The sequence below is a fragment of the Armigeres subalbatus genome, chromosome 3 (assembly GCF_024139115.2).
Source record: "Armigeres subalbatus isolate Guangzhou_Male chromosome 3, GZ_Asu_2, whole genome shotgun sequence".
Taxonomy (NCBI): Eukaryota; Metazoa; Arthropoda; class Insecta; order Diptera; family Culicidae; genus Armigeres; species Armigeres subalbatus.
Window position 1 is genome coordinate 346,510,696 of NC_085141.1, and position 26,407 is coordinate 346,537,102.

The 26,407-nt window shown below is 39.5% G+C and overlaps 1 protein-coding gene across 5 annotated transcripts in view; it reads left to right on the forward strand.

Annotated features, from left to right (window-relative positions):
• The first annotated feature begins 5,483 nt into the window (after positions 1 to 5,483).
• The window catches only part of LOC134225959 (serrate RNA effector molecule homolog), a 30,399-nt gene continuing 9,475 nt past the window's right edge, over positions 5,484 to 26,407 (forward strand). For 4 of the 5 annotated variants that reach the window (XM_062706424.1, XM_062706427.1, XM_062706423.1 and 1 more), the window contains exons 1-3: positions 5,484 to 5,612; positions 5,880 to 6,023; positions 6,085 to 6,221. In XM_062706424.1, the coding sequence (XP_062562408.1) occupies positions 5,890 to 6,023; positions 6,085 to 6,221 (271 nt within the window). In that variant the 5' untranslated portion in view covers positions 5,484 to 5,612; positions 5,880 to 5,889. The remainder of the gene's footprint in view (positions 5,613 to 5,879; positions 6,024 to 6,084; positions 6,222 to 26,407) is intronic. The other variant, XM_062706425.1, reaches the window with a different exon arrangement.

Consider the following 26,407-nt stretch of genomic DNA (forward strand, 5'->3'; position numbering starts at 1 on the left):
CAGGCGGCGTTTCTTCTCCTGAAAAAGGCGGGTCTGCTGTCTCCGCTTCCGTCTATAACGTTCCACGTTCTGCCGGGTACCTTGCTGCAGCGCAACCGCCCGCGCTGCGTCCTTCTCCTCCAGAATCTGTCTGCACTCTTCGTCGAACCAATCGTTCCGTCGACTTCGACCCATATACCCGACGTTGTTCTCCGCTGCGTCGTTAATGGCTGCTTTAACTGTACTCCAGCAGTCCTCAAGAGGGGCCCCATCGAGCTCACCCTCTTCCGGCAACGCTGCCTCGAGATGCTGCGCGTATGCAGTGGCGACATCAGGTTGCTTCAGTCGCTCTAGGTCGTACCGCGGCGGTCGTCGGTACCGAACATTGTTGATGACGGATAGTTTTGGGCGCAGTTTAACCATCACCAGATAGTGGTCAGAGTCGATGTTAGCGCCACGATATGTCCTGACGTCGATAATGTCGGAGAAGTGCCGTCCATCAATCAGAACGTGGTCGATTTGTGATTCTGTCTGCAGTGGTGATCTCCAGGTGTACCGATACGGGAGGCTGTGTTGGAAGTAGGTGCTACGAATGGCCATATTCTTGGAGGCGGCGAAATCAATTAGTCGTAGGCCGTTTTCGTTCGTCAGCCGGTGAGCGCTGAACTTTCCAATAGTCGGTCTAAACTCCTCCTCTTGGCCAACCTGAGCGTTCAAATCTCCTATGATGATTTTGACGTCGTGTCTTGGGCAGCTGTCGTACTCACGTTCCAGCTGCGCGTAGAATGCGTCCTTATCATCATCAGTGCTTCCGGAGTGTGGGCTATGGACGTTGATTATGCTGAAGTTGAAGAACCGGCCTTTGATCCTCAACCTGCACATTCTTTCATTGATCGGCCACCACCCGATCACGCGCCTTTGCATATCGCCCATCACTATGAAAGCTGTTCCCAGCTCGTGTGTGTTGCCGCAGCTCTGGTAGATGGTATGATTACCTCTAAACGTTCGCACCATTGATCCCTTCAACAAACCTCCTGCAGCGCTACGATGCCGAATCCACGGTCCTTGAGCACATCGGCGAGTATGCGTGTGCTCCCGATGAAGTTGAGAGATTTGCAGTTCCACGAACCGAGTTTCCAATCGCTAGTCCCTTTTCGTCGCAGTGGTCTTCGCCGATGGTTCCGGTCCGTACTCTCTTGTTGATTGTTCGTTGCTTATGATTTTTAAAGGCTGGCTTGCAGGGCCTGACACCAAACCCCTAAATTTCCGGAGGACCATTCCTCCTTATTTCCGGTGGACCATGGTGCACAGTTTCACTTAGAGTCCCTCGCTGGCACTCGGACGATGATCAGCCGCCCCTAACATGGAGAACAGACGCTGTTGTGAGCCGATCCTGACATGGAGAACAGACGCTCAATAAGATTTGCACCTCCGGAAGGAGCAAACCCCCCCTTCCCTGTCAGCATACGACCATAGTTCCCACCGGGGTTGGTTACCCGATCTTCCCTAAGGTTGCTCGTATCCCGGCCAGCACCGCGGGGAGGTAGGGATAGGAGTTGCTGGGTAAGAGGCTAAGGACCGCGAGATGGGGTCTATTTTATTCCTTCAGGTACGCGAAGTACCAATGGTACGCTTTACCCAGCATTTGCCGTGCCCACATATGCCCACGAACCGTGCCCACAAATATATTCACATTATATTTCGAGTTGATAATTAGTAAGAATGCAACTAAAAAGCACTCGTTACAAGATTTCACGAGATTCAGCAGCTGATTGAAGCAGGAATGTATGTTAATCGTAAAGTCATGTAGAGTCTCGCGCATGTGTGCGCCATCGTGCAGCATGGAAAGAGAAATTCGAAGAGCGTGAAATGTTTGACAGCCCGAGAACTGCAAAATAATTCTGGTCATGAGATTGATTTCAAAATATCCCGCTACTCGCTTGAGAGCAGAAAAGCGGCTCTATCCGCAGCACCCAGGGTCAAAGTATCAATTCCATACTTATGGGCCAAACACAATAAGGTACCAGTCAAAACGATTAATGCAAGAGATGGCGTTTTTTCAATGGTAGTAAAATCGAAATGTCATCACTATGAGATTACTAATCAGTGCAAACTAAGTGCAGGAGATAATGTTTTCACCTCATACTTCGTTCCATATCACTACTTTCTTCTAAAACACCACCATTTTCCATAAATTTGCAATATACTTGATTTTCCCATACATTTTATCGATTTCCAACTACCATTCTTCCATGAGCTTATCACAGACAAACAGACATAACACTCATCAAATTTCCATCGTTCACTGATTTACTGGTCAATTCAAATAATCATTAGTTGGCCAATCGATCACTCGTGGCGCGCGCATCGTTTTTGCTCGAGTTTGACGTTCGCTCACTACTGCCATCTGGTTCGTGATTTGCCCAACTAACTGAAATCAACAGATATCGTTAGTGTTTGAACGACGATGAATTTTATGAGTAAAAGTTCAATGTGTTATGTCTGTTTGTCTGTGAGCTTATGGTGAAAATTGCGAAAATCTCAGAACACAGAGTAGCAGGTTTAACAACACAGATAGAAACGCCGGTATCGCCACTCAGTGATGAGTACCGTAAACAAGGTGCACGGAAGGTTGTTGTCTACACTTTTTACGGCTGCTGCACCCTGGAAGTATTGTCGCGCTTATCTTTTTCTAGAATGCTGCGGCGGTCTTACACTCGCAGGCTCGACTGCGAAGGTAAACGTCAAGATTGCCGCCGTGTTAAAAGAAAGGCAGAATTTTCCCGCTCAAAACAAAACCACGTGCTTTTCGCGAAATGACAGCAGTGTTCGATTGTATTAGTGAGAGGCAACCGGAGTCACTGAGTACATGGAGAGTGTTTATCATGGCAAGTGCATACGGTGGGTGAGATTTTCATTGACTCTGTTGTGTTTAGTGACCGTTGCGATTACCTGAGAAGCAGGAAATCGCAGTATTCTATTTAATCTCGAGATGCATAATAAATGTCATCGAAGTAAACAGTCAGTCCCTTATTGATACGTTTGCGTGCGTTTTGACAGTTTTCTCATGGGAAAACTGTCAAAACGCACGCAAACGTATCAATTGTGTTTGACCCATTAGTGTTCGGCAGAAAATGATTCTAGAAAAATCCCACCGCTTCAGAAGGAAAAACCGAATTGACCATTTTTACGGATGTTCCGGATCTTCCAGGGGACCACCCAGTGGACACAATGGTCCGTATGTGGGTCAAAACGTCAATTCCATACTCAGGATTCGGCAAAAATAATTCTAAGAAAATCCCGTCACTTCACGATGGAATTTACGAATTGACCATTTTTACGGATGTTCCGGATCTTCCAGGGGACCACCCAGTGGAAACAATGGTCCGTATGTGGGTCAGAGCACCGATTCCATGCTCAGGGTTCGACAGAAAATATTTCTAAAAAAATCCCGTCGCTTTACGATGGAATTTACGAATTGACAATTTTTACGGATATTCCCTTGGGTTGTTAGGGTCCTTTCACAAATTACGTAACGCTGAAAGGGGAGGGAGGGGGTGAAGCCGAGCGTTACGATCCATACAAAAAAAATGAACCTTCCATTCAAAAAGTATAACAGGGGGGGTTTGGTTGTCCAAAATCTCCAAATTTAGCGTTACGTAATTTTGGAAAGAACCCTTATGTATCTTTACAATAAAAATTCAAAATTTTTCCATACATTATTTTCTATAAGCCATTTTATAGAAAGCTCAAATGACAGGAGACCAAATACTAATATTAAATATGTATGTATCGTAAAGAGGGGATTCAAAGCTTGTTGTTAGATATCAAGCAGAGTTAATATGTTGAAAATTTCTAAGCCTTATGACAGGAAGAGCAAAATTCCGCTACTAGGGGGTCCACTATTGGGCATTTTACCCTACACGACGTTATTCGTTGAAATTAACATTTTAAAGTCTAACTGAATTCGCCCTATAGTAGACCCCCTGGGGGTCGATGATAGGAAATTGCTTCCCTATAGTCGACACTTCATTTGATTTTCATGTCCCGTTTCAGGACGTTCTTCTCCCTATTATGGACCCCCAAAATATTCCTATAATGGACACTCTCGTGTTTATTTTTTATAGAATTGTAAAAAATCATCTAATTTTACTTTCCATGGCATTTCCAATGCATGTTATCAAATTATAGAACTGTAAGGTAGGTTCTCCCGATAGAATTTCATAGCAAAATGTTGGCATTGTGCAGCAATAATACAAAAATGGCTGGAGGGTCCACTATTGGTTGGGGGTCCACTATTGGGCACTTTACCCTATATAAATTATTAGCTTTTTATTATAGATAGTGGAATATATAGATGAGCGAAGATAAATAAAAGATATTTTAGTTACTAGATAAAGATTGTCGCTACTGTTCCCTTTGTTCTGCTGTCCGAAACATGTGTGGTACATACCTGTCAAATCGTATGGATTTTCCTTCTTTGACATTTAGCTCCCCTATCCTCGCCAGCAAAAGATGTTCCGGACAGCGACGACAGCGACAATCTTTATCTAGTAACTAAAATATCTTTTAGATAAATCCTCTGTCTCCAAACGATCTGTCAAACGTGTCTCCAAACGAGCATGACGTCACGATTTCAATGCAAACGTTAAGGGCTGTGACGTCATATGGGCGTGCGCACGGGCAAAAAAAATTGACTCAGCCATGCTTTCGCTCATCTATAGATTCTACCTGGGTGGTGCGGATAAAATCGATTTGGTTGTCAAACTGAAGCCAAAATTTTCTATTGTGCCGGAGCCAAACATTGAAGATTGTGGTTATGTTCGTTCCTGATTTAATATTGAGAAGTATTGTTATTATTTGGGGAAAAAAATAAAAATAAACTTTGTTTGAGTTTTGTTTTCTTTGTAACTAATATTCTTACATTATATTTTTTTTTGAAAATTAATAGGAATGTAAATAAAAAGCACTCGTTACGAAATTTCACGAGATTCAGCAGCTGATTGGAGCATGAATGTATGTAATCAATCGTAAAGTCATGTAGAGTCCAGCGCATTTGTGGCCCCTCATGCAGCGTTGAAAGAGAAATTCTAAGAGCGGGAAATGTTTGACAGCCAAGTAACTGCAAAATAATTTTGTTTATGGGAGTAATTTCAAAATATCCCTCTACTCGCTTGAGCGCAGACAAGCGGCTCTATCCGCAGCACCCATAGGATTCTACTATCTACACACTTACCTCATTTCACCGTATTCGGTAAATTTTACCGAAATCTCAACAGCAGAACTGTTCGGTAATTTATTTTACAGATTTTTTGTATTTTTTTCCATTGCTCAACTGTCAAAATCACCGAAAATCAGTTAAATTATTTACCGAACAGTTCTGCTGTTGAGATTTCGGTAAAATTTTACCGAATTCGGTGATTTGTTTTAAGTGTGTATACTTTTTATTTTATCCGTGTACTAGAAGCCGGCCCTGTGCTGTGATTTATTTATTTCATTTTCAGCTTGTTCCTCTCACATGTCATCTGTCAAATCTAAGCACGAAAGGCGAAGCGCCACCATCATCGTTCGGTCTTGTAAAAAAGCGAAAGTTGCAGACGCGTCTTCGTCGGTGGAGAAAATTAGGGATTTAGGTATGTACCACATCATATTTGTACCTAATTATATGAATAATTCTACCTCTACGTAGCGTGCTCTCCTTTGGTGATATTTTTGTGTTAAAAGCAGTTCGAACAATAGCATTATTCCCAGTGAAAAGTTTGCTTGCAAAAGTAGAGCACGCTAGCGGATGCTTCCCATCTGCTGTTCGCCATTGAAAATTAGTGGATGAATACCGTTTATGTTGTGCACCCGGGAGAAAACTTATTGTTTGAAAACTAAAGCTACGTGTGTGTTTCCAGTGTTCATATAATGGCCGATTCCGATGATGAGTACGACCGGAAGCGCCGGGACAAGTTCCGCGGTGAACGCAGCGCCGGTGAAAGCTACGCTCGGGGTGCCGATCGATCGGATCGCTCCCGCGGTAGGGACGAGTGGCCGGAACGGTGAGTTGGTTGGCGGGGGACTGTAAAATAAATTTAAACGGACATTCCAAAAACATTGCAGCGGCAGACCTCGGCAGGATTATCGTGACTATCGGCCACCGCCCCGGGATCGGGGCTATTCGCCGTCCCGCGAAGGGCCACCCATGAAGCGGATGCGCGCCGATGGATGGGGTGACGACGCTCGGCCCCGTTTTGGAGGTAGGTGGACTTTGTTTTAAAAGTAGGGGAACACTGCCGTTTCTCGCAGTTTAGAACTTCTAGTTATCTCAAAACAGATCAATAGTAATGCAGTACAACTCAATACACTCCGAAGTGAACGCCAATTTAATTCAATAGGTAGCTTATTATTTAAGTGCATATGAAAGCAAAATGAATTTCAACCGATATCTTATTGGTACCCGCTCGTGCTAGTAATCTCTGTTAGAAAATGTTTGATGGATAAAGCATTTTCGGATTAGTTTGCATGTTGCATTCAACAGTTTTCAAGCCACACCGTTTACTTAAAATATCATTTCATATGGATCGAGCTTTGTTTCTCGAATGCTTCGTTACTGAGATATGAGCAATTTTGAAAACATTAATCGAGATTCGCACAGCCGAACTCTCTGCAGACATATTGTTTTCCGAGATTTCTGTTAAAGTGATCTTTCTTTTTTAAAAATCAGCAAATAATTTACTGTAAATCTGCTAATATAAACGTCATATTTGACGGAATATTAGTTCTTATTATAGAAATAAAAATTAGTTTGTTGGTTGGCTATTTATAAACTTTCTAGCCACTGTTTTGACAAATTTTTTTGGCTGGTTTGGTGGCTCTCCAAACCCTTAATTTGACTGAATCATACTGTGCAGTCGTACGATGCAGAAATTTGGTATTGAAACTTTCTGTTTATAAAAATATTCTGTATGGATCAAACAATAAGCAGAAACTACCGCTATAAAATGAACAGATGGTAGATCAGATCTGCCAAAACATTCTCGGATACAGTACCGCCGTTATTTTAAAGCGGAGAGTGCAAAACGAGTGCAATTATTTATCTGTTTTGCAATCAATCGAGTGCTCGATTAAGGTCAGGTCGAATGAATTTTTGATTTATCAAACGAATTTAAGACAATATTTTCCCCTATATTTGGAAACATTTTTCAAAAAATGTATCCATTTTCATTGTTTGTTTCTGATCAGTGAGCATATTTCTTTGAAAATGATCTACGATCTTACTTAATGCAGATGAGAATTTGAGATTGTTGGAAACTTCTGTAGTTGACTACGCAATTGTGTGTTCTCTCCATAGTGTTTTTTGTAAGAGTGGATGTTGTCATCTGTTCAGAAAGATCTTTAACGACGTGCTTCATATATAATAGACGTTTTACAATTTTTCTAATTCGGCTTCGACATTCAAGTTCATTTTTTTTTTGTTTCTTCCTCAGTTTTTTCTCTTTTCTCTGTCTTACTGTCCAATGTGTCACAATGCCGTGATCATCTGATAACTTCAGCACCGCTCTGTCCACGCCATGGCCGAAGCCTATAACTTGGATGAGCAGCACACCTCAACTCCAACTTGCATCATTTGACGATGATTGTCTTTACAATTTTCAAAATGTTCCGTCTGAATATTAGTAATCAGAAGCTTAATTATTGTAGAACCGAAAATGCAAACTGAACTTCGGTTCCGTGGTGTGCTAAACACGTATACATTTTTCAAATCATATTAATAAAAATAACACATAATTCGATACAAATTTGTTGAATTTTGTTACGCTTGAAAGAAATACTAATGCTTCTTACTATTTCTTTTTCAAGAGTTCGAAGTATTTTGTAGTTTCTCCGTGGGTGGAGCGTACATTTATTTAACATATGAACAAGTTTCGGAGACTTTGAGGTGTGAGATCCGTCTTTCTAGCCATGGTTTTTAGGACGTTCACCCCTGCAGTTCTAGATTTTTTTTTATTATCTGTCTATTATCAAATAATCCCTGCCATGTTGCATCTCCTAATAAATTTGTTGGTACCGTTTTCTGCAATCCCCGGCGGTCATGATCCAAGTGCATCGCGTTTTTAATCAACATATCCGTGATGAACTTACACTAAAAAAAGCACGTAAACAAAGTAATAAAAAAAATCGACAAGCTACTTTATTTATGTCTAATAAAATAAATGTCTCCAACCACGATGTTCCTGAAATAGTCCCATACCTACGTTTCTTTTGGATCTCTCGTTTATGCGTTGGCCATTAAAGTTTGTTTGACGATTGGTGTTTCTCCTGAAATTTTCTAAAGTTTTTTCACATATCTTTGGTCGGTGAACAAACGTTGAATTTTTTTGACAAATTCATTCCAAGAGCTAGTTTTTGCTTCTGGGATGATTTTTTGTGCTGTGTCATTAGCATCTTATTATTCCTTTACTGGTTGCGGGCTTGGGGGTTTGTTCTTGTTATTTTTTAGTTTACGTAGAGCTTTTCTTCTAGTTTTAATAGCTTCTTTGTTCCACGTTTGTCGCACGTTTACCAGCAATTGTTGGTTTAGTTTTTTCGGTTATTATTTTTTGTTTTAATTTTTTCCGCAACCAATTCTTCTATTTTCCATCTTGAATACGTTCACTTACTGACGAGGTCGACATAATTAGTGGAATATAATCACTTCCGTGTGAATCCTCACAAACGGTAAGCTCCAATATTCTCGATATCTGATTAGTACAGAGGCAAATATCGATGCAAGACCCGATTTATGTGCTGCTGTTTTCTAGTTTTTTTTTTTACCGCTGTTCAATACTACCGGGTTCTTTTCACTCTAGCACTGATATTATTCGATCCCTATAAGGGATGTCATTTATGTCACCTACCAGGAAAAAAAGGTTCAGAAATTTGTTTTTTATAGTTCCATCTGAACTCTGGGGTTAAGTATACATTTAGTAAGTTGGAGTTCAGGATTGCTCCTATATTTACTGCAATTGTCACTTGCGTGATCGCGGTTGTTGGTTTAGTTAACTCAACTGCAGAATGGCCAATAAGCGTCTATACTCGACCGAGGCAAAGCTCGGACTGCTTATGCAGCTCTATTTTTTTGCAAAAAAAAAAAACTAAAGCCTCAGGCGGCGAATCGCCGTTTCAAAAAGCTTGGACAACCCTGAAAGGCTTCCGGATGGGGATAACTTTTGTTGACTTTCAGGACGATAGAGTCGGAGGCACTGATTAAAGATCAGCGAAAGGTGCTCAATGTAGACCTGTGCGCCGAAGTATTTGTGAACGGCGGCGGCGTAAGGCCATTTTTACACCGGCGGCGGCGGCATCACGCCGTAAGTAATGTTCGGCGTCGGCGGCGGCGGCGGCGGCGGCGTGAATCGGCGTGAAGAATTTTGAGCTGAGAAAAAAATCACGCAGCAAGGCATTTCATGCATTTTATGAATTTTAGGGTTTTTTGTACAATTGCTAGTCTCAGTCAGACTGATGGGGGGAACATTCTAATAGCAATGGCTTGTATCTCCACAGTAAAAGTTTGCATTACATCCTCCACTAGGACATTTCCGCACCACAGCACATGAGTTCATTGGAAAGTACTTCGGATATAAATCCAGAAATTCATGTGGAAATTCCTCAAGATATTCCTCAGAAAATTCGAGAAAGGAATTCTAAGAATTAATTTAAAATTTCCCTAATGAATTCCTTCAGAACTTCCACCAAGAATTCACTTGAAAATTTATTAGGGTATTTCTTCGGAAATTCTTTCCGAAATTTCTTCAAAAGTTCCATCAGGAATTTCCTTCTACTTGAGGGTTTTCTTCGGAAATTCTTCTACGGAGTCTTTTGGGAATTTCTTCAGTCATTCATTCGAAACTATTTTTAGGGATTCCTTTGAAAATTCCTTTAAGAATTAGATACCCATGGAAAATCCTTCAAGAAGTTCTACGAGAATACCTACGGACACTGTTTTAGAAATACATTCGAAAATCCATTTGGGAGAAATCCTTTAGAAATTTATAATAGAAAATCTTTCAATTATTCCTCAAAATATTTCTTTGGAAACTCTAGGAGATATTTTTAGTATTCTTTCGAAATTTCCCTCTGGAATTCATTTGAAAAAAAATTCAGGACTTCTTTTCAAATTTCTTATAGGAATTCCTTGGGATATTCCTTTAGCAACTCTCCCAGAAATTCCTGTAGACCTTCGAAAATTTTCCTTTTAAATTACTTTAAGAATTATTTCGGGAATCTCTTCAGAATTTCTATTGCGAAATCTTCGGAGATTTTGTTTGGAAATTCCTTAATTTTTTTTAAACGCTTTTAAGTGTTTTTTATTTGAAAATAAGTTTAACTCTCAAATACCTTTAGAAATTTCTCCAATTTCAAATTCTTTCCTTAACTATTCCTGCAGTTATTTTATATGGTTTACTGAAGTAATTTTCTAAAGACTTCCTGGAGGAAGTTCCAAAAGAGTTTCTGAAAATATTTCAAATCCCTTTCCGGAGGGGTTTCTGAAGGAATCCCTGGATAAATGTCCAAATTAATTCTTGGTGGCTTTTCTAAAGAGATTTTCGGAGAAATTCCTGAAGAAATTTCCGACTCAATTGTTGAAGAAATAACCGAAAAAGAACCTTAAAAGATTTTCGAACAGAATTTTAAAATGAGTTTCTGAAAGAATATTCGAAGGAATTCTGAAAGTAATTTACGAAGGAATTTTAAATGGATTTTCCAAACAGCTATTGGAATTTACATAGAAATTCCTATATTTCTCCTGGAATTTCTTCAAAAACCCGGACAGTAGTAAAACAAATTCAGTTTTGACTCTAGAATCAAAATTACATGCCAAGAAAAACTCCCAAAATATCGAGATTGCAGGGCTAATAGCGACCAATGTCGTTCAAAATAGTGACTTTAGTGACCAATGTTGACAAAAAAAAGGGACCAAATAGTGACTTTCAGTTCCAGACTTTTATGTGGCAATGGTACATATTTAATTATTTTTCAGACATAGAATTATTTCGACTCATCACGTTTATAAGTCTGTGGTCGGAATCTCTGTCGTTAGCTTTCTTTATAAAACTTGTAAAAATGCATCCCACTTTAAAGTATATTCATAAAGGGAACTGTTCCGTTTTTCATTTCACTAAACATATATTCATCTCATCGCGAAACAAACAAATACAGCACAATCTTCATTATATCTTTTCACAAACATGTATGCTCACTGTTTAAAACATTCCAAGAATGAGCAACTAATTGAATTCATTTTCATTGCTTTGTTTTTCTTGGGATGAACATAGGAGCTATATGATGAAGTCGAGGAGCAGTAAATCTACATTATGAAATCATGAATTTTAAGAACATAAATGAACAACTTACTAGTAAGCATAATAAGAAAGTGTCCGAGGAAAATTAAGCAATTCCGATAAAATAAAACAACGCGCGCATGTTTCCTACAAGCGTTGTCAAATTAGTTTTTACGCGGGTCAAATTCCACATAAGTTTACAAAGATTTCAGGAAATACCATACACCTGCGTAAAAAACGACTCCATTGTACGAAACATGTTAGTTAACTGGGTAAACAATTGAGTGGGTCAGAAGCAAAAGGGTGACATTAGCAAAAGGGACATTTGCTTTGGTTTTAGAACTTTGCGTCAATATATTGATATACTTAGTAGGGTATTTGTAAAAAAAATTAAAAATTCCCAGTATATTAGTCATTTTTCTCAAAACTAAGATTTTGTCACTTACACCCCTTTTAGTTTGACCCTCAAGGGTTTGCCCTCTTATGATTTCAAAAATATTAAGGAAACTCATGAGCTTCATTACTTCATGCAAATTCAATGAATCCATGAACACAAATGCGAATGTTTAAAAATCGTATAAAGCATTTATATTTTATCGCTAAAGACCTTTTTTTCTTCATGGCCAAATATACTGAAACTAGAATTGTTTATGTTATGCATTGTATCTTGGAAAGAAAAAAACAAGCAAGAACAAAACTTTTTTATACATTCCAAAAGCTTTGTACGGCAATCGAAATTATAATTTATTTAACAAAAAAAAACAACAATCTTCTCCCCGTCTCATAAAAACTGTAATATTTGCGTCGAAATTATGTTATTTTAGAATTAGTTACAGCACAGATTCTTGCCAGAGATTAAAAAATCATTTCAAAATCTTTTTTTTTGTTAATGACATGTCTGAACAAGCAGTTTGTTCGGAATATCATACGGTGTGTGTCAAATTCAAAATTAGCATTAGCATTGAGCAATTCGCACAAATTCGTAGGTGGTACAAGCCAAGACTATTGTACGAGAGTAGCATCAATTTCATCCGTTACCTCAGGTAATGATTTGGGACTAATCATTTACCTCTTAGATGGAAGCAATGCACTCTCCAATAGTCGAGATCTGTCCTGGCCACGTCCTTGCGAATGCTGAGGAATGGGAAGGATGGTTAGTTTGACACCTACTTAAGAAAGATGCAGAGAACTCTACGACCTCTCATAAATGCCACGGGAGGTTTTGGGATTGTGTGGAAGGTAGTAGTAGGAATCGGTTTGGTAGAACGTGAAACACAGAAAGAACTAAGATAGAAATACAAAGTAGGAAATGGACGAGCCTGGAATTGAACCCACGACCTCCTGCTTATAAGACAGAAGCGGTAGCCACTAGACCACCGAGCTCGTCTCGGTGTGTGTCAAATTCAAAATCATCAAAAATTTTAAACATTCACGATTTTTTATATTTGAGTATCCAAAATTTATGCATTTTCAGTTTCAGATGAATATCATCTGAATATATTTTTAAAAATTCACAAGTATTGATACGTAATCAATAAACCATCTCAAATTCCATTACCATTATCAAACACAGATGCAGATTTGAATATTTCGATTCATTTTATGTTACAAAATTGATATATTTATTTGTTACAAGAAATGGAAAGCATGCATGTTTGCTTAAGGAATGCATTAATGACCTTTCGACCAACCCCTTGCTCACTTTCGGTTTCCTTGAAACACTGGAAAGTATATCTAAAATTGAAAATATTAATCTAAACGTAAACAGTTCAATTAATATGAAATGAAATTTAATAGTTTTTGAAAAAAACTTATAAAATCAGCAAATCCCTGTGGGCATTCTGTTTGCATCACTTATAGTTTATAAACTATGACATGGAATCCTTTCAATAAATTATTATCGAAAATCCCATAAGAACATCAAGTCAAACGGTTGGCCAAGTTTCAAAGCGAATATTAAGTCACGAAGAAGTTAAGAGCAACTTTCAGACAAAAAGACACTTAGCGGTCATTTTTTCCGATCCGTCATTCAATTTCCGCCATGAGCTCTAGGAATTGGCCAAGATTAAAATTAGCCAAAAGTTTCAAAATAATTGAAAATAGTGACTTTAGTGATTTGAGCTCGAAAAAAAGAGACTTTTTAGTGACTTGCCCAAAAAAGTGACCAAGTCACAAAAATGTGACCCGCTACCACGCCTGAGATTGCGAATATTCGAATATTCTCAAGAATTCCTTGGGAACTTACAGCAGGAGCTCCTTCGAAAATTTCTACATATTCGGTAAGTCATCAAGAAACTCATTCTAGTATACATACCTTCATAAATTCCATCAGGAATTCGATTGGGAATTTCTCCAGGACATTACTCCAAGAATTCCTTCAGAATTTTCTCCAGGGATTCCTTCAGAAAATCTTCCAGACGGAGATAACCTCCGAAATTCCTCAAGACTAAGAATTTTCTTCAGGTATTCCTTCAGAACTCCCTCCAGGACTTCCTTCGGAAAAACCAAGAAATTGCTTTGGGAATTGTTAATCAAATTGAATCGAAACCATTATTTTTAGAACAATTCTGGATATTTAAGTACAAGGAGAGTGAAGGAAAAGTTCAATTTGGTGGATCACGTACTCCATCGTGCTCCAGCTTCAGAAGCCAAGTTACCATTATTGCTTTCTGTAACCAATAAGATCTTGGGTGATCTAACATTTAACACGCCAATGCGGGTAAAAGTGACAGAGATAGAAGCAATCAAATCTGCTAAAGGTATAACAGTTATTTAATTAATGCCTGATAGGTTGCCATGGTTCGGCAGATGCAAACGATCTGCATACTGTGATTTTTGTGTTCGTCAATCATCGGCGTGAAATACGAAATTCGGCGGCGTCGAGCCAACCGGCGTATGGCGCGCCGCCGACACCTTGACCGGCGTCGGCGTACGTCAATAAGTGTCGGCGGCGGCGGCGTGGCGCGGCGGCGCACAGGTCTAGCTCAATGGTCTGAGTTTGGGGTTCAGGATGCTTTCGAAGCCTGAGGCCTTCAATCGCCACGTCAAACGCACGGAAGCCAGACTGCGTACGAATTCAAAAAGTTTCTGGTCATTTGTAAACTCGAAGCGAAAGAAATCCGGATTGCCCTGTTCCATGTTTCTCGAAGGCAGCGCAGCTAGTACCGAAAGCGAAAAATGCATTCTATTCGCGCGTCGATTCAAACAAGTGTTCCATGATGTTACTGCTTCAACGATGCAAGTGAACGATGCTATGGCTGGAATACCATGGGATGTGCTTGATTTTACTATCCCTCGTATTACGAATAACATGGTGATAGCTGCAACAAAGAAATTAAAGCTTTCGTTCCCCGCCGGCCCTGACGGTATTCCCTCATCAGTCCTGAAATATTGCGCTGAGTCGTTAAGTGCTCCGTTAGTTAAGCTGTCTAATCACTCGGTTCAGCAATGCGAAATAACCGTCCGTTGGAAATTCTCTTATATGTTTTCAATCCACAAAAAAGGAGACAAACGAGACATCCTGAATTATCGCAGAATTACCTCTTTGTGCGCCTGTTCATCAAAGCTGTTCGAAATAATTGTGCAGAAGTCACTGTTTTCCTGCTCTAAAAACTACATCGACGCCGATCAACACGGATTCTACTAAAGGCGGTCAGTTTCACCGAATCTGGATCAGGTCATCTCCAGCTGTTTGCTCTGCATGGATTCGGGGTGGTAGACTAACGCTGCGTATATGGACCTGAAGGCGGCATTTGATACAGTGGACCATGAAATCCTTCTCGCCAAATTGGAGAGAAGCTTGGAGTTTCATCAATCTCTGTGCTTTAGTTCCGGTCCTACCTGATGAACCGCTCGGTACGGGTTGAGATAGGTTTGTCGGAGTCGGAAACATTCTGCAACAACTGCTTTTCTCAATTTTCATAAACGATGTCTCGCTGTTGCTACCTGCTGGCTGTCGCTTATTTTACACAGATGACACGGACTGTTCGGAGCTACAACTTATGGTGCATACCTTCGCAAATTGGTGTTCGCGTAATTTAATGTGTCTAAGTATCGAAAAATGCAACATCATTTCCTGTCACCGCAAGAACATGCCGATCATCTTTGACTATAGCCTTTCTGGACGTAGTCTTACCCGAGTGCAGCACCTGAATGATCTCGGCGTTATCTTGGACAGTGATCTTACCTTTCGAGTTCACTACAACGACATAATCGCCAGAGCCAACTGACAATTGGGCTTTATGCTAAAAATTGCTGACGTTGCTCAGGTGGCGCGACCCGATGAACTTGTCACCGTACGTGGAACGTTGCCGTCTTCTGAAAATAGAACCGTTTTAGGTGAGACGATCAATTGCACAGGCCGCTTTTGCAGGGAAGCTACTTACGGGAGATAGCGACTGTCCTGCTCTGCTAACTCAGCTAAACTTGTACACTCCTGACAGGCCACTCCGTGAACGCGAGTTTTTGTACCTGAACCCACGAAGCACGGGCTATGCTCTACACTCTATACACGGACTATGCTAACCTATTTGATTTCCATGTTTCCTCGGACGTGTTTCGTCAACGGATGCTCAATCTTTTCCGCACCGCTGATAGTTTCCAGTTGGGTTAAGTTTTATTCATTGAGACATCATCGGTCAGTTGGATTTTAAATATTATTGTAATTTGTAATTGTAATTGTAATTTATCAGCCTTCACCCTGGCCAACAGCGTTCGCCCATCTACACTTAAGTTAGGTGAAGACCTACCAAGCCTTCACCGTTATCATGCGCTAGACCGTATAGTACACCGGCTTCCAACCACAAGCAGGCGCTGGGTTTAACCAGTCCCACAAGTATCGGATACATTAAAAGAAAAGAGATTTGATAGGATAGGGAAATGTAGTTGAGAAGATTTACGTTTGCTGAAACGAGACAATGATTTTATGGTTAGTATAGTAACTCCACGTAGATGGATGATTATCTCTTAGATCCATGTATTCAACTCCATGCCTCTCTGTCAACTGAAACTCCATGTTGGATGTTGCTGTTCTTCAAAAGCCGGTCGTCTGTAATAAAAAATAATGGGGGGCCTCCATCATTGGCCCCAAAGCATTAGTGATTGTTCTTTAGACCGTTTTTACGATAATAATTGGAGAATATATGCATTGCATAAAGGTAGGTATTTTCAATCGACTTCTTTCACTACTATTAGAATATTTGAATTTTAATTCCAGTTCTACCCGTTTCGAATCTCAAGTGCAAATCACATTGCTACATTGCCCCTATTTATTTAATGAATAAAACAATGAAGATTTGAATCATACAACTAGACAACACAATATGTTTCCTGCGTCGCGATATGTTGAGAAACAAGCTCCCTATCATTTGCTGCCTAAGAATATAAATAATCAAACTGAATTAAAATAATCACACCAAACCTAAAAAACTCCTTATCGATCCCGAGTCAGCCGGCTGACATGCGTCAAAAATATGTTCCATGCGTGCCCTCCACATTAAGTAATATTATGAGTGCTGATCACTTATGACATCGAAAGATCGTGACTAAAATAGAGGGAGATAGATGTTGATTCATCACCAGTGGAAAATTATTCAAATCAACTTTGGTTATCAAAATGATATCCTTACCGCCCCGAAACTGCCATTACTCACTGAATCGGGGAATAAATGCAATGTTACGCAGAGTTTAAACCCTCTCTTGCGCTAAGTAATACTGAAAACAAATCTTCTAATAATATGATGCGTAGAAACAATCCTACAATTGTGCGTGGTAAAATAAGTTATATTATTAGTTAATTTGTTAATTAGTTAAAAATTATTAGTTAAAGTCCCGGGGAAGCTTACCAGACTGATCAAAGCAACGGTGGATGGTGTGCAAAACTGTGTGAAGATTTCGGGCGAACACTCCAGTTCGTTCGAATCGCGCCGGGGACTAAGACAAGGTGATGGACTTTCGTGCCTGTTGTTCAACATTGCGCTAGAAGGTGTCATGCGGAGAGCCGGGTGTAACAGCCGGGGTACGATTTTCAACAGATCCAGTCAATTTATTTGCTTCGCGGATGACATGGACATTGTCGGCCGAACATTTGCAAAGGTGGCAGAACTGTACACCCGCCTGAAACGTGAAGCAGCAAAAGTTGGACTGGTGGTGAATGCGTCAAAGACAAAGTACATGCTTGTGGGCGGAACCGAGCGCGACAGGGCCCGCCTGGGAAGCAGTGTTACGATAGACGGGGATACCTTCGAGGTGGTCGAGGAATTCGTCTACCTCGGATCCTTGCTAACGGCTGACAACAACGTTAGTCGTGAAATACGAAGGCGCATCATCTGTGGAAGTCGGGCCTACTACGGGCTCCAGAAGAAACTGCGGTCGAAAAAGATTCGCCACCGCACCAAATGTGTCATGTACAAGACGCTTATAAGACCGGTTGTCCTCTACGGTCATGAAACATGGACAATGCTCGAGGAGGACTTGCAAGCACTCGGAGTATTCGAGAGACGGGTGCTTAGGACCATCTTTGGCGGTGTGCAAGAAGACGGTGTGTGGCGGCGAAGAATGAACCATGAGCTCGCCCAACTCTACGGCGAACCCAGTATCCAGAAGGTAGCTAAAGCCGGAAGGGTACGATGGGCAGGACATGTTGCAAGAATGCCGGACAGCAACCCTGCAAAGATGGTGTTCGCTTCCGATCCGGCAGGTACGAGACGGCGTGGAGCGCAGCGAGCGAGATGAGCAGACCAGGTGCAGAACGACTTGGCGAGCGTGGGGCGTATCCGAGGATGGAGAGATGCGGCCTCGAACCGTGCATTGTGGCGTCAAATTGTTGATTCAGTGTTATCTGTTTAGATGTTAACTAAATAAATGAATGAATGAAATTAGTTATATTTTGTTAAACCCTAACTACCCCACATTACACTGGCCCGCTTGGAATCAACCGGTGGCACTTGGTCTTAGCATTCGTTTTCTTTTTAAATTCTATAACAATTGACCACGCTTACCCCCATATTAGTAATATGTAGAACGAATGCTTGACTATTACTATACTAAGTATAGTAAAAGACCGGAAGTAATAATTGGGCCAGCCACCACCATCATCGGTCAGTTGGATTTTAAATATTATATATAAATAAATAAATATCACGTTAGCTTCAAGTTCGTCAGCAAGCGGCGTGTGATGTTGCTTCATGATGCGATTTCTTACCAGCCTGAAATCCGGAATTGTTGCACTTACCTCGGATTTCAAATGGGTTTTGGTGATGAATGTCACGTCGATCATTTTCTCCTCGAGCAAACCGCTGAGCTCTTGAACGAGCAACGTTCCTGTTTACTAGACCCACCCTAGAAATCATTTTCAATGACAAAAAGGCCCAAAAAGACTAGATCCTAGGGGAGATCCCCCTGTGGCGGACACATAAGCCATTTAACGAAAATCTCACTAACTATACGGATTATGTTAACTGGTATATGTACCATATACACAAAATATGATCATTGATGAATCATACAAACTATACATGAGCATTTAAACACGTTTTGCGACAATGTATTTTAATGATGAATTTTGGTTGAAAATTTCACTTTTCAGGAAAGCCCTGTCCATGGATAAGGGGCTTGACGTTGATATTTCAAGTGTCTTAAAAAGATTTTTATTTTATTTTTATTTTTGTTGTTTAATTGAGTGCTTTTTTCAAACAAAGGTTAAGTTCAACACTAAATTAAAAAATTAAGATATTTTTCCATTTTTTATATCTCCTTCACAAGAATATCGTTATTTTAATGGTAATGGTTTGAAAATAAGCTCCGTAGAAAAACTTTTATCACATCTTACTTAAATAAGGTCAACAGTTATACCAAACACTTGAGGTACCATGCCTCCAAGTTAACTAATGGTTAGTGTCGCACGATCTAACAACAACTGCCTATTGGTAAATTTGGAGGGGCTCAGGGCTCAGTAGGGGTCTAACTAACATAACTCTAATACTAACAAGACCCTGAAACAAACGCTTATCCAAATAGCATACATCTATTTATACTTGTAGTAGTAGCTAACAATAATTCATTTTGTACCCGTATAGCTGAAGTAGAATTTTAGTAGTGAAAAGTAGAATTTGTAGATTTACTAATTTGGCATTGGAGATAGTGAATGTATCTATTATATCTTCTCGATAATCTTTTTATTTTAGTCTCTCTAGCTGCATGGATCAACGCAAAAAAAAAAACTGTTTCTCTCTTCCTTCTATTAGGTTAGTTAGAAAAATTAGCGGATATATAGGGGACATGACTTAGTGTTTCTCGTATTAAGACAAATTCGCTGACCTTTACCTTATAATAAAATAAATGACCGATAGTAAAATAAATGACTGAAATTTAAAGATATCAAATAAATAATAAAAACGAAAATAAATACATGACCATCGGTGGACAGAAAGATAAGAGACAGAGTTCTGTTTAGAATAGTTAATTGAGACCATTGCACTCACAAGATAGAGAATAACTAGTACCACTATTATTGCTACAAGACTAATAACTTGACCACTTACGGAAATGAGGATAAACCATATGATGCGTTGAATATTGTATATCCTGAATCTTAATAACTGAATTTTAGACCTCATTATTTTAATAAATAATAAAGGTTTGAATATTAGAAAAGGGAATAGAACTTGACCAAAAAAAGCAATTACGGAACAACTGGACAGAAATTTTGTATAATGATCACTATTAGACTACTGAAACTTTAACATATGACATTACTGTGACTGATAGGATACAATTAACTCGACGACGTATTGACTAACATCCGATACTCAACCATGTTAAAATAAGGGAAGCTCTTCAATGTGTCCATTTATTACAATAGTACTTAAATTAATCTATTTTGAAACTACCCTACCAGAATGATATCATTACATCTTTATTCGAAATTGTTACTTGGAAATGGCAACAGTACCACCCGTTGTCAACATAGACTACTATTAGGTATTGAATGTCGGCTCCAAGTAACTAATATGTAATTAAATTTACATGTTAACTACTTATTCAGAAAACATCTATGTACATGTTGAGCTTCCATTATTTGTTCGGTTTATAATTGACAAACTGTAGATAGAAAGAATAATGTATCGGTATGATCACAATACAAACCCAGGCCGCAGTGACCTAGTGAGCAACATAGCTTGAGTCGTCTGCTAGTATTGTGTATCACATGGAGAGCCCAGCCGAGATACCAGTCTATTAAGACTACAGCTGGTCAACTCTCGAAAAAAAAAAAAAAAAAAAAAAAAAAAATTTCACTTTTCAGGAAAGCGTACCCTAGTACCGGACACTTTTGCTTCATGTTCAAATATAACAAGTTGCTATTATATGAGTAGAGACATCATTTAGAACAGGGCTGCCCAACGTACGGCCCGCGGGCCGGATGCGGCCCTCGGCTCAATTTTGTTTGCCCCCCCGGCGTGTAAAAAAAATAACCTCACATTCGGCCCGTAAGCTTTTCTATCTAGCTCGAGAAGTGATTTTTCTTGTTGGAATTAGAGTTCATCACTGCTCTTTTTTATTATTCTATTTTATTTTTACTATTTTTTTTATTATTATACGTGATACGAGAAGCACGAACAATGATCAAATCGTCATCTTTTTTATCATTGAATACTTAACTTTTTCTACAACAAATATGATTTTGAAAAAGTATCACTGGCGCGTGCTAACTCGCAATCTACATGCTGAAACATTTACAGTTACATAAAAAAAACTGAAACCCGAAATACGTCGCTCCAAAATTACTAGGGTAATTCGCCAAATGTTGAACGGCTAATTTCTTCGCCTATTGTTGAACGCACGTGTATTTCTTATGGGAGTTCAACAATAGGCGACAAAATTAGTCGTTCAACATTTGGCGGTTTCCCCTAAGTGATAATTTTAGAAAGAGACAAAAGATAAGAAAACATAACACGGTGGTAGTGCCTCCCCGAGTCACCTTAAATACGCAAGTTTTAAATGCAAAACCTAAATGGCTTTGGTTGAATTTGAAACAAAAAATAATATTTTACATAATTTGAAATGGTTGTTTTAACGTTTAGGGACTCGCGCCGTTGTGGAAAGTACAACACTTTGGGAAAAAGCACGCCTCTCGTTCACAACAGAAGCGGGACTGCGTGAGCGGTCTAGGACCAAGTGAGTCCCGGAAGGCTAGGCGACCGCAAGACACAGAAAGTTGATGTGGAATATGGCGTTTTCAATAAAGATTGATCAGAGTAGTTTATGCTCAGGTTAAAAAAAGAAGGCTGGTTTGCTTAATTTGTTCGGAAATTTTTGATATATTCAAGGAATAAAATCTGAATCCAAGCATTCTATGAAATATGAAATTTGAAAGGGCCCAGTGGATAGAACTTCAAAGGCTTAATAAAGCTCAAGCAATTTAAATTTACATTTAGGACGGAACAAATACCTATTTATTTCTTCTTTTCCCATTGACCTTTCGATAATGAAGGGGGTGAGAAATAAAAATTAAAGGCGTAAATTGATAGAATCGAAAAACTCATCCGTTTTCTTGAAGAATTTTCTATGAAAGGTCAATATTTTATTGTTTTCTCGGTAAAACTTTGCAATCCCCCTTCAAATAATAAAATTTGGCTACAGTATTTGAGGTACCATTAGTTTGCGCGGAAGACGATGAAGAGTAAAAGTTTTCGCAGAAGATTTGAAAGCTAAGTTACGTGAAAAACGTGGCGAAGGTGGATGTCTCCATAAGAGAAATTGATGGTAATTCTCGAATGACAGGCAAATTGGCAGCTTTGATCCCAATGCAGGGAATAACTAGCAGGTAAACCTGACGGCTGTTAAGACCTGTGTGAAGGAACTTTTTTTCTCCTTCGAAAACTAAAGTGACCTTACGATTGATAGAGGATCAGCAATGACAGAGAAGAACAATGGCGTTGTGACAATTCTAAGCAAGGAAAACAATCACATGGGTATGGCGATATTTCCCTGCCATTACATATTCTCCATAGAAGCGAATCGATATGCAAAAACGATTAATATTCCTCAAGTATTGACGCACGTTATTAAGACAATCAACTTTATCAACGTTAGAGAACTCAACCTTGCGAATTTCATTAACTAAGCCGTGGTACCATGCTGGAGAGATTTTGTTCTTTTCGAAAAGAAATTGGGACCATTTCTACAAGATGAAGGAAAACCACTGCCCGAGCTGAATGATCCTGAATAGATTAGTTAATTCAATTTAATGTTTCAAATGGATCTCTAATGCAAAGACGAAAACAAAATATACAAAAAAGATTGTTTGAACGCAATAAAATCGTGTTTAGTTTTTCTAGAAAATGAAAAAAAAAGATTATTTTGAATATATTTAAAAAGTTAAGTACCGAATATTTTCTGGCCCGCCAGCAAGTGTGAATTCTGAGAATTGGCCCGTGGCTTGAAAAGGTTGGGCAGCCCTGATTTAGAATATTAATATTTTTCACTTGCTTTGAGTTGTGGATATTAAAATGTGTTCATAGAGCTTATTCGACTCTCTAGCTAAATCTCTTACATCCTACTCAGAATTCTTACCTTTTTTCAATGCCATCTTCAAATTTTCGTTCTACTTATTTCTGTGGCTTCCTGATACTTTAGTAAGAAGAATCAGTTAAATTGAAGTAAGTTTAACAAAACAGGTGTAAAAATGACTATTTGCTTACATAAGAATCTCACTGTCCGGACAGCTAGGGGACAGCTGCCGGATAGACGAAATTGATTTTGCACCACAATTACATAACATATCTAACAAATCATGATCGTTATTCAAAATATGGCTGATATTGACCATCTCTACGTGATTAGAATGCTTCCGATCGAATTTGATCTTGTTGATTCAAACCTTCTAAAGTAAGGTAAAACAAGAAAATTTTGACCATTTTGTTTTCAATCCTAAATTTTGAACAAAGCTTTCAACCTAAAGATCAAATTTTTCCTACTGGTAAAGGACTTTGAAAAAGCTATCCTTTGCACTACTTTCGATGGTGGAAGGACCTCTGCAAGTATCGTTTTGAGAAGTGTCCGGTGTTGGGAGGTGTCCGGCGCTGGGGGATCTCCCCCTACAGCTAGTTGAAACGGGATTTGCAGCTTCGTAGGTGAACTGTTGGCAGAAGCTCGGAGCCAGTGGCTCAGGCGAAGAGATGGGGTGTGGTATCCTCCAGATGCCGAGGGTGCTCACTCAGCAGCTGGCGAAATTCAAAAGAAGGAAGCGGGAGTCATTTGCTGGTTAATGTTTCTTGAATTTGATTTCGGATGGGAGCTGCTAACCTTCGGTCACCAGGCGGCCGGAATTACCAGAAACTTTCGATCGTTCATGGGTGAAGAAGAATTCCGGTTTGGACGGTTTCTGGTAGAGACTTTCTTGCGGATTTCACAGAACCTTCATGTTGGTCCGGTGCTTGTGTACAATTGGTGCACTAGGGCCGTGTTCATCGAGACCATGATAAGCTCAATGCCCTTAAAAGTGGTTGTACCGTACAAGGTAAGTTGATCATGGTGGGTCCGGGATGTGACATGCCGGTATGTGCTGTCCTCCATAGCTTCCTCTAGTTCTTTCTCATTCACGTCGTCGCCACGCAACACGACTTTGAGCGGCTTCGTGGGTGCAGAACTGGAATCGATTGGTATTCAGGTACTTAAGCACCTTCTCGTAGTGAGACCTCCCCTCGGTCATTAGCTTCACACGTTCGACACAGAGCCGAAAGGTGCACTTGAAGCCCGATCAGTTATTGTACTTCCAGTTGAAAACCGAAGTGAGCTCTCGCGACAATCGAGTTTTCTCCCGTTTCCTTTTGTCGAAACTACGTCGCGACTGGTGCGCATCATGACGCACGGCAGTGGCATAGATACGCACTAGTCGCGATGCAGTTGCGACATCAGGAAATAAGGAAAAACTCCATCGTCGCGAGAGCTCACTTCGGTTTTCAACTGGAAGCACAATACCGAATATCGAAAGAAACAGCGCTTTTTGCTTCATTCTCTTCTTGATGGTTCCCTTGAACGAGGAAAAATTATTGCTCGAGAAAAGCTTTTGCACTTCCCTCGTTGGGGGCAACCTTTTCCTATGTACGCTATTGTGTTCTATTCGCGATCGAGCGGGCAGCGCCACTATAACGGGATAAACAAACCAATGCGCGAACACGACACACAAGAAACGAGCGAACAAATGAAAACTTTACATTGTGAGTGAAAATGTGCTGCTGTCTCGGAATTTCTGATGAATCCGCCGAATTTCGGCTGGTAAAACGACTTGTGAAAACGTCACGCGAAAATTAAATCATGCGTTTGGACGCACAGCCTACTTGCAGTTTACTCTAAATGATACCACTCGAAAAGATTAGGGCAGACTCCCAGCCTGTCCAGTGTGTCGATTTACTTTGCAAAAGTGAAGCTCAAAGAACGTTCTCAAAAAGCTTGGCTTTAGCATGGCATATACACAAGTGAATCACACCTTATCAGTATTCTGAAGAATCCCAGGACTCATGCATGTCCAGAGGCCATGGAACACTTCGGGTGATGTAAAGTACCGACTGAAAATCAAGACAACTTACCTACAGGTTCAGAATTAGATTTTCGTCGTTGAATAACTCTAACTTTTAAAGAGATTCTTTTGTGCAAATTCAAAACATTCTTTCCAAAAAGAATTCATGATTAAAGATTTAGTGGGTTCTTTAGTTATTGATAAATATCATAACGAACTACTACAAAAGTTTACAACAAAATACTTCAAGAGCAATCAGTGTCACTTGAGAATTGACTTTTCCCCGTTAAAAATTTTTATTCGCTCAATCGATTCTTGGGCTTATGTAAGTTCAACTTTCCAAAAAGACCCCATATTTTTTGACGCCTCTTATTATTTTTAAATTTTTTAACAAAAAGTGAGATGAGGTAGGGGTAACGGCTCAAACCTTGGCCCATTATGCTACGGCTGAGCACATTTATCGCTATAAATCTTCATATATTGCATTTCCAACCAGAATTATTCCACCAGCCGGCTTGCTTACATTTGGTATTGATGCCAAATAGCAAAAAACGACGATGAATGTCCGCAATATCTCATTTAAACCAGCGAAAGTCTCGAGAGAAATGGACAAAACATCGGCATCCTTGTCCCTATCATGTGGATAATTTTTCAGCCCACTTGGGACGAGTGATTGTTGATTTCGAACATACGAAGGATAAAGATGGGTTGCTGTTTATAGTACCAGTCATTTTGCTTGCGTTGAATAAAGGCAGCATGCAAACAAATAGAGAAAATCAAATCATCTTATTGAGCGTGAATTGTAATTGGTTGCATGTAAAATACTACCACACTGATTGTGAGAGTGCGTTTTAGATTAATGCGGGCATCTTTAGTACACACAAAAAAATAACGTTAATCGAATTAAAAAAAACCGTTGGTTAAAATAAAAAGTTTCGTTGGTTCTTTTTCATAGAGAGTCGCGGATCATTAAAATAAAAGTTCGTCAACTTTCGATTCATAATCGGGCTGTCATATATGAAATTGAAAGTTTGAACTTTTAAAAATCAATTGTAGAACTGTCAAATAGAAACTATGAAAAATAAAAATACGAATACTTTTAAATTGATAAAAAGTATGTATCGTTTATAGTTTTTTAATACTGTCAAACCATTAAAGAATAAAATAGGAAAAATTTATGGATTCTTGTTATTGATAATTGTTAGTTTTTATTTTACATTAACATAATTTATTTATTTTTTTGGGTGAGAATTGATGTCCAGGCGATCAACTCCAGTTTTCCCGATATGTTGATTGAAGACAATGCTGATTAGGTGGCCACTGCAGGACAGTTGGGGGCTCGGTTTCGCCATCGCCTTATCGGGTGAAGTTTGCTGCGCCGGAAGAATAGAATAGTCGGAAAGATGCTGTAAATAAATAATGTCTTGATAACTTTCATAAGATTAAAAAAAACAACATCTCAAGTGACACTTTTTTAATGTATTAAAGTCTTAATTAAAGTGTTACTTACCACCAAAACCTTGACCATAGCGCGATTTGCATCGGCTGCACTCATTCTCAAAGACGAAAACAAACTGTTTGTGAGTGAAGAAAAATACAAACAATA